Genomic DNA, 9,897 nt, shown 5'->3' with positions numbered 1-9,897 from the left:
ATGTCCAGAAAGCTAAAACCTACACCACTCATATTTAGGAACAACATGCAAATTAGTATAAAGTTTTCTACTTCTACATTAGAGTTAAGTGTTTCTTTCCGTTATTTTACATCTTCATGCAAGAAACCTTTTGACATTAATGTACCATTAATTTTAGCTTTAGTCAAAAGTTAATGTCAGGGTAAAAATTTCAAATGACATTATGTTTCCATGCAATCCTTGACATTTTACGCAGAATAATATCCCCATTTATGATAACCAGTTCAGGTATTATTCAATAGCTTTGCTCTCACGTCTTTTACTCTTTTGTTTTCACAAAATAGTTTTTTAACAGTAGAAGCTGAGAGAGTATCTCTCTAAGACAAAGAAAACAAAGTACACCTTGAAAAGTTAATCAGAGAGCCAAGGTGATTTGGTGATCAGGTCTTGACTGTTCCTCAAGGCTAGAAGGTATGATCATCGTCATCAGTGTTGCAGCAAGTCGACATAGATGACCTTTTCAGTGCAGTAGTTTTTCACTGTACATTCTGCATTTTAACCTATTATCTTTTGATCTCTGTTGTCTGTACTTGGTTACACTGCCACTTTGACTTGTATTTTATTATTATTATTATTGTGAACTCTACACATTTACTTCAGCATTTACAAAAAAAAGAAAAAATACAGAACTGTAGTAATTTTTCATCATTTATTATAGTAATGTGGTATGAGAGACGATAATAAAGTTTAAGCAGTTCTCGTTTATTTTGTTGTATGTACAGTTTATGTCATGTTTTCCAGTTTCATAACACTGGGGCACATATTAGTAAGGGCACAGCACACAGTCACAACCTTGTCAAGGAATATCATTCCATCATCTTCACATGGGGCTATCATGCTCACTGGTACGGCCTCACTTAACATGGTGTACTTTGTGCGCACACATCCGATCACCCTCTTCAAATGGACCCTGAGGTGAGCTATCTTACGTGTCTCCACCTCATCTTTTGGAACCAGCTTTTGATTTTCCACTTCTGCACACATTAGTCCAACGACGTCCCCGGTGTCAGATCCACGATCCACCAGCACTAAGTCTCCAGGCAATAGCTTATCAAGAAGGCCACTACTCTCAATCACATCCTTGTCACTGAAACCCCCTTCCCACCCTTTAGAAACGAAAGCAGTAGCTCCACGTGGAGTAAAGCCAATGAGATACTTCAGTGTGTGCTTTTGTGAAGATGTCTGTGCTATAGAATTCTCTTTTGATGCTCTCTCAGTGTTCATTTCAAAGCAGTCCACAATAACCGCAACATGATTCCCAAAAACTTCTACAAACTGTTGTAATATGCCGCCCTTCAGGCAATGTCTCTCTGGCCAGTGCACCAAAGGGCTGAGGTGGGTAAACAAGGCACCTATGGTGTCTCTGAACGTTGTGGACACAGTCTTTTGATCTATGCAGAAGAGATGTGCAACGTGCTGAATTGGCAGATTCAGCCTCAGGCGCATCAGAGTTAGGAAGAGCATCTGAAAAGGCGATAGCTTGCATCGTGTCTGTTTCAGGCAGGGAAGAAGCTTCGTCAGCACACCCATCAGAACAGCTAAACACGGCAGTCCAGTGTAGTACTCGACCTTCTCATCATCTCCCAAATAATCCTCAGAGATCGTCTTTTTGGAGAGCTCTTCCTTCAGTAACCTGTTCTCCTCTAATAAGTGGTTCATTTCAGCACGTCTACAGTCACAGAAACTACATTCCTTCTGTTCTACAAGTTCATCCTTTGGTGCAGCCTCATCCATCTGTAACCTCTGTGAAACTTCATCTTCATCTGGTGGTTCTTCTTTAACCAAGGGTATATCATCTATCTCCAATATTAGGTCAGGCAGATCTGGTGATGTTGCAGGCGCAGCAGTGTTCTGTTTGAGACCTTGCTTTCTCTTTGTCCTACGGTTATACCGCTCAGGATTCACTGCTTTAACATCTGTGTGCCCAAGATGTAATGTTGGTGCCCAGTCAGGATGACACTCATACATTTCATAGGCTGGTTTGCCTGATTAAGAGAAAAAAAAAGAAAGAAATTTCTTTGATTAGACAAACTAGCTCGTTTGAAATTATCAAGATTTTTTTTCTTTATTTATTTTACACAAGTGACTAATTATTATTACAATGTAAAATAATTGTATATCTTGTTATGGTAAAGCTGAATTACTTTGGTCTCAATTACTTCAGTTATCCTTCAAAAAACATTATAATATGCTGATTTGGTGCTTAGTTATGATTAATTAGTAACAATGGTTCTGATCAATGTTGATTTTTTTTTTTTCCGCTGCATAATATTTCTGTGGAGAGTTAAACCATGATACATTTACAAAAGAATAACATTTATTTCATAATTTAACATTATTAAAGCCTTTATCTACATTTTGATTAATTCCACGCGTCCTTGCAGAATATTATAAATATATAATCTTACTTTCACTTATGAATAAAAGTTTGGAACGCGGCGCCCAAGCCCCATAGTAGTCGTGGTCTAGGACCGTCGGGACCATGACGGGTTGCTCGATATCTTCATCAGGCCCCGGCGGGTCAGCTTCTGGACTATGGTCACAGAAACGACATTCCTTCTGTTCTACAAGTTCATCCTTTGGTGCAGCCTCATCCATCTGTAACCTCTGTGAAACTTCATCTGGTGGTGCATCTTCATCCAGTGGTTCTTCTTTAACCAGGGGTACATCATCTATCTCCACTATTATGTCAGGCAGATCTGGTGATGTTGCAGGTGCAGCAGTGTTCTGTTTGAGACCTTGTTTCCTCCTTGTCCTACGTTTATACCGCTCAGGATTCACTGCTTTAACATCTGTGTGCCCAAGATGTAATGTTGGTGCCCAGTCAGGATGACACTCATACATTTCATAGGCTGGTTTGCCTGATTAAGAGGAAAAAAAAAACAGAAATTTCTTTGATTAGACAAACTAGCTCGTTTGAAATTATCAAGATTTTTTTTATTTATTTATTTTACACAAGTGACTAATTATTATTATTACAATGTAAAATAATTGTATATCTTTTTATGGTAAAGCTGAATTACTTTGGTCTTAATTACTTCAGTTATCCTTCAAAAAACATTATAATATGCTGATTTGGTGCTCAGTTATGATTAATTAGTAACAATGGTTCTGATCAATGTTGATTTTTTTTCCCGCTGCGTAATATTTCTGTGGAGAGTTAAACCATGATACATTTACAAAAGAATAACATTTATTATTTCAACATTTAACATTATTAAAGCCTTTATATACATTTTGATTAATTCTACGCGTCCTTGGAGAATATTATAAATATATAATCTTACTTTCACTTATGTATAAAAGTTTGGAACGCCGTTTTGGGCGCCGCGTTGCATTCTGGGACGTGGCGGCCATGTTGATGACCTCGCGAATGTAAACATACTGCAATTCGAACGAGAAGAAGCAGAGTTGGGAAAAAGAAAAAAGATGTTAAAATCGCGAAAAAAGTTGTGGGATTTACAGGGATACGATAAATAGGGATGCCAGGGACCGATGTGTGGACAAAATCGGCACTATTAACGGTTTGGGACCATATGAAATTCCCAACAAAGTGTGGAGCACTGACGACAACGAACTTGCTGCCTCACTTTTGCATTACAGATATCTTCGGCTACCTTGTTTGTTTTGTGAGCGCCTACAATTCAGAACAGTTCCGAAGCTATAAGTCATTGGAGTCTCAGTATTTTAGTATTTTCCTGTAAAATATCCCGTTAGACCTTCCATCGGACCAGTCTCTTTACTATTGTCCTGTTGCTACCCCCCTTGCCCTTCCAGCGAAACAGATGTTTTCAGAGCATCGTTTTGCTTATTTGAAAGCAAACTTAGCGTAATGTTGGGCTTTTTTAAGCGTGGTGGTTGTGAGATCACAATTTCACGCCAATATGTAAGCAAAGTCACGTTAGACCTAACCTTAGCTTCACAATTCGCTTAGTTAATGCAGCAGATGTGTAGCAGGAATATTTGCTGTCAGCAAATCGTACACCGTATTTTACTTACCAGAATGAAAATGCAGGGAACACACTCTCATCGACGTCGGGATACTGTGGAATGTAATGTTTCTACGTTTTACAGCCGCGACCCAAGCGAGGCGACGACTCTTTGTAATCTGGGATACTTGTTCTCCGTGGTCGCGTCTCCAAGCAGGAAAGCGGTGGAAAGTTAATCCATTTTCAAGTTTTTCCCCTTTGCGATTATGTGTTGCGCTCTTACACCCCACAATACAGCACCGGCTTACCATGGTTGAAATTTATTTTTAATTAATAAAATTAAGACACACGGCTCATAGGAAGAACGTCTAAACACCGTGCAGTGTTCCTCCTCATAGACATATGTCTATGGTCCTCCTCCTTCTTTCTGGAGTTTTTCTTGGCGGTTGGCACACAACGAAAAGGTGCGTTACCGCCACCAACTGGTATGGAGTGTAAATCTTCTTCTTCTTCGTCTTCTTCTTCTTCTTTGTGCTTATTTGGCGGTTCGCATTCTTAAAAAGAGCATTACCGCCATCTACTGTGGGTAATAGATCAGAGACAAAATACACTAGACTAGATCACCACTACCAGAACAATCAGGACTCGTGCTTTCAATGTTGCTGGGTGTTCAGCTCCTCCATCTACGGCAAAGTCCATCTCATTCCAGAGAGGGATGCTGTTACATATAAAATAAAATAAAATGAATAATTGATAGTAGTATAATAATTTAACTGTATTAAACAAATTGTATACATTTATAACACTTCTATATTCTATGGATCAAATTGGTTCTTCTTAACCTGCCCCCTTCTACTGAATTTAAAATTATCCTTAATGTTAATTGCTGATTACCTTCCATCTGCAGTTCTTCTCTTAGCTTACTTCTTTCCTCTGAATATTTATTACACTTAATTAGTACATGCTCCACTGTTTCTCTTATTCCACACCATTCACACAAACCTGTATGATGTTTCCCTATTATTTGCATTGTTGAATTAAGTCCTGTGTGTCCCAATCTTAATCTAGAAATAATAAAGTCTTTCTTCCTTTTTCCACTTGACTTCCTTCCTCTACCTACCACTGGTTGCATTGAATCTAAATGTCTACCCTTTTCCTCATTGTCCCAGTACATTTGGCAATTATTATTTATCTCCCTTTTAATTATTGATTTGATTTCTAATTTGCTATATTTAATTTCCATATCTATAGTTTCTTTTGCCATAGCCTGTTTTGCTAACTTGTCTGCTGCTTCATTTCCTGCTACTCCAGTATGTGCCGGAACCCATAAAAACTTCTAAAAATCTTATTTTCCTATTGCATCATGAACAAAATCTGTAGGATTTCCAAAACAATATCTTGTCTAGTATCTGATTTCTGAGCTTCCAGGCACATCAAGGCCAAACTTGAATCTGAGCATATTAAAGTTTTACTAAAACCCATTTAATTTATTTTATTAATTGCTAGTAACTCTCCTGTAAAAGTGTAGGTCTGAATTACTACTACTCATTTAACCCCCCCCCCCCCCCCCCCCAAAAAAATTAAGTCTCAAATCTTCTCAATCATATGAATTATTCTAAGATAATGAAAAACGATTCCATAGCACTTATTTCTTGAGGGGTTTTTTTTTTTTATAAGAATTTCTACTAAATCAAAAATAATTCTTTTCCATTCTAAGGTGGACGCATGACCCCATCCACATTAACGGGATGGATGTTAAACGTGTCTCCAGCTTCAAGTTCCTGGGAACCACCATCTCAGAGGACCTGTCCTGGGTCCACAAACTCCTCCAGCCTGGTCAAGAAGGCTCACCATCACCTCTTCTTCCTCAGGACACTGAAGAAGAACCAGTTGTCTTCAGCCATCCTGGTGAACTTTTACTGGTGTGCGATCGAGAACATCCTGACCAGTTGCATCACAGTCTGGTATGGGAACTGCTAAGTGGCTGACCGCAAGGCACTGCAGAGGGTGGTGAAAACTGCCCAACGCATCACAGGGACACCACTTCTTGACAAGGACAAGCAGATTCAGGAACAGCTTTTTCCCTACAGCTGTCCCTTGCTGAACTCTGCCCTTTGACCCCCCCCCCCCCAACAAACACATACACCACACAGACAGACTCCTCACCCCTCCTCATCTCTACATCTGACTGATTTATTTATTTACAACAAGCAAAAAACAGTAAATTTATTACTTGCACTACTGTCTGTTCATCCAGAAACACTGAATAATCAATTTGCACACTCAAATATTTTATATGCACTTTACTGCATTGCAATAGGGTAAATTATGTTCATAGTTCTGCCTATAGGGTACATACACTTTTACATAATCCATCTGTATAGTATGTTCATAGTACACCTATCTGTATATCATGCTGATAGTATTTAAATCTTAATACCAAGATAATATATAATACTTATAATACTTATATAATAATAAATATATAGAAAAATTATAACTGTCACATCGACGTATTCTCTTTTTGTGGCCTCCTTTGCAGCTTTGTCTGCCATTTCATTTCCTATGATTCCTATATGTGCTGGCACCCTCAAAAATATAACTACAATGCCCATCATTTGAATTCTATATAATGTTTGTTGTATTTCAAACAAATAATCTGCCCTGCTGTCTGAGTGACTGCTCTGTAGATTGATTAATGATGAAGATGAATCTGAACAAATAATAACTCTCAATGGTCTTATTTCCTCTATCCACTGTACTGCTAACAGAATAGCTAGCATTTGTCCTGTGTATACTGATACATTATCGCTAATCCACGTCACTATTGTAATATTAAACTCTGGAGCAATAAACGCTACTCCTATCCTATCCAATAAACTCTTTGATGCATCTGTGTAAATCTGGATATAACTGTAGTAACTTTTTTGAATAATGTGCTTGATGTAGATCCATACACCACACAACCATAATCCAGAACTGATCTAATTAATCTACAATAAATTGCTTTCAGTGCTATTCTGCAGCCCCCCCTCACTTCCCACCAAACACCTCATACCATTTAACACCTTCCTACATTTGTCCAGTACTTTCTGGATATGTGCATCCCATGTTATTCCTTCATCAAACCATAACCCCAAAAACTTAAAATGTTACTCTCTTTCCAATTCTCGATTATACAACTTTAATTTAACCTCCGTACCAAATCTTTTCTTTGTAAACAACATTATCTTTGTTTTATCTACTGAGAATTTACACCCCCATTTATATGACCACTCCTCTATTTGCGTAATAGGTTCCTGTAGATTTTTAACAATGCATTTCATATTTCTTCCAAATCGCCCATCATCCGCAAAAATTGAAAATCCCATTCCCTATTTCCCTGAAAACATAATTTATTAATATAAAGAATAATTAAGGACTTATTATACTCCCTTGAGGTGTTCCATTCTCAACAATATATTTTCTTGAATTACTTGTAATTAGAATTCCCTATTCTAACTTGAAATAATCTTCCTTGTAAAAAAGTCCTTAAAAAGTCCTAAAATTATCTATATATTCGTCTTTTGATTCCGAATTTACATATTCTAATTAGCAATCCTTCTCTCCACATCATATCATATGCCTTCTCTATGTCAAAGAATACAGCCACTACACTTTCTTTGTTCACTTGTGCTTTTCTAATGTCATGCTCTAAACATACAGCTGAATCCATTGTATTTCTTCCTTTCCTAAGGTCACTTTGATAATTGGCTATATATCCTTTCTTTTCCATAGAAAACTTTAACCTTTAATTTGTAATTTTTTCCATTAATTTGCATATGTTGGATGTCAAAGCGATTGTTCTATAATAGCCTGGATTTGTACAGTCTTTCCCTGGTTTTCGTATTGGCACAACCACAGCCTCTTTCCAGCTCCGTGGCAATTTCCCATCCTCCCACACTTTATTATATAGTTCCAGTAATACATCCTTTGAATTTTCACTGAGGTGGTTTATCATTATATAACAAATCTGATCAATTCCTGCTGCTGACATCTTATTTTTCTGGAGAGCACGTTTTAGTTCTTTCATTGTAAATTATTCATTTTGTAGGTCATTCGAATTTTGTTCTAGCTGTAATTCTTCATTCTCCCTTGCTGTATTTTCCCTCCCTCTTTTCCCTTCTTCACTAATATTATTTGAACAGTGAACTCTTACAAAGTTTTTGCCAGCATCTCTCCTTTCTCCTCATCTCTCACTGCTGTTTTTCATTTAAGACAGTGTATCCATATTCTCTTTTTATCCCATTCATTCTTTTTATCATCCCCCAAACTTTACTAATTTCTGTCTCCCTTCCTACTGAGCAACAACATTTCCTCCAATATTCTTTCTTTGCCTTTTTTTTGACCCCCCCCCCTTACTTTTGATTGTAACCGTTTATATTCAATACGATTCTGAAAACAATGATTCCTTTTTAATACGTTAAAAGCTTTTCTAAATTGTATTGATCTTTTACATTCCTTTGTCCACCATGGTACAATCTTACTCTTGCACTTTCCCGCCCTCTTCTTTATTGACTTCTCTACAGCCTCTACGACAACTTTACAAAATGAATAATTAAAGTTATTAACATCTTTATTTCTATCATTCTTTTTTCCATTTCTTGATCACTAATATTCCTAAATTAAACCCAGTCAGCACTATTGAATGACCATTTCTCCAATCCTACTGTATCATATTCCTCTAGACTCAAGCCTACTATTACAATAGGATAATGGTCACTTCCTACTGTTGTTCCTTTAACTACTTCCCATGTGCAAATGCCTGCTAATGAATCTGCCACTAATGTAAGATCTATTTATAATTCTGTACCATTTATTATTGTACCACTTCCATCATTTAAACACACTAAATTTGTCATCTCCATTATCTCCTCAATCACCATTCCATTGGTATCATTACAGTTACGCATAATGTGCTATGGACATTAAAATCCCCACAGCAAATCACCTTCCCTACTATGTGTATCGTCATTTCATCCATAAACTCTAATGACAATTTATTTCATGGATTATAAAAGTCAACAAATATTTCCTTCTCTAGTCCATACTTCAATTATTAAAGGTCCCCTTCTTCACAATTCCATGTTTTAAACTTTAGTTAGTGTGTAATGTTGTTGTTGGAGTATAAATAATATCTGTAAAATTCTAAAGCTCAAAGTTCAATGCCAAGCGAGATATTTGATTTAACAGAATTTGCCTACAAAAAACGACCCATTTGGACTACATCCCTCTAGTTCCTGCAGTAATGATGTCACTAAAACAGTTTTTTTGACTAACCACCGCCCATATGAATTCACAAACAGGGGGGCGTGGCCTTGTTGCATTCAGACGGATTTTGTCGCCATGTCGTTATAACGCTGTTATTTTTTATCTTGGAGTCAAATCCTCTTTGTTTGGGCTTCCCAGGAACACTGTACTTTGAGTTTAATGGTTACAATTTATGTTTAATTCGGTTCCCGAACATTATAATGCACATGTAAAACTATGTGCAGCTCATTTTGCTGAGGACAGCTGGCTGAGGACAACTTTCTCAATCTCAATCAGTTTAATGCCGGATTCACACAAAGATTATTCTTGAAAGATGGAGCAGTTCCCTCTTTGTCTGGAGAAGGCGTTGTTTATGGACCACAACCGGTAAGTGTATTTTATTATTTAAATTGGTGCGTTTAACAGTTTCTGTAACTTATTACACAAAGGGCAACGCTGTTTAGCTTTGTTAACTAGATGTTAGGGCTGTGCAAAAAGACGAATGCGGTTTTCATGCGCATCTCGTCAGTAAAAACGCTCCTGTGACTATAAATACATCTCCAGCATGTGCGTTAGCCCAGTCACGCTACCAGGAGGGCAGCCTGCTCTCAGCTGCTGTCGAATCACTACACAGGTACCG

The 9,897-nt window shown here is 37.4% G+C and overlaps 1 protein-coding gene and 1 long non-coding RNA gene across 2 annotated transcripts; one reads left to right on the top strand and one right to left on the bottom strand.

Moving 5' to 3' along the window:
• Positions 1–669: 669 nt before the first annotated feature.
• Positions 670–4,419, bottom strand: LOC128015405 (uncharacterized). Its single transcript, XM_052599220.1, has 3 exons — positions 4,039–4,419; positions 2,448–2,900; positions 670–2,024 (listed from the first exon to the last, which is right to left on the bottom strand). Exons 1-3 carry the CDS (start codon positions 4,277–4,279, stop codon positions 763–765), a joined length of 1,956 nt encoding a protein of 651 aa, XP_052455180.1. The 5' UTR covers positions 4,280–4,419; the 3' UTR covers positions 670–762.
• On the top strand, positions 4,294–6,986 carry LOC128015406 (uncharacterized). Its single transcript, XR_008183895.1, has 2 exons — positions 4,294–4,432; positions 5,686–6,986. It is a non-coding gene; the product is annotated as an uncharacterized LOC128015406 (long non-coding RNA).
• Positions 6,987–9,897: the final 2,911 nt, after the last annotated feature.

This window comes from Carassius gibelio, chromosome A6, assembly GCF_023724105.1.
Source record: "Carassius gibelio isolate Cgi1373 ecotype wild population from Czech Republic chromosome A6, carGib1.2-hapl.c, whole genome shotgun sequence".
NCBI lineage: Eukaryota > Metazoa > Chordata > Actinopteri > Cypriniformes > Cyprinidae > Carassius > Carassius gibelio.
This window is presented reverse-complemented; position numbering and strand designations above follow the sequence as displayed.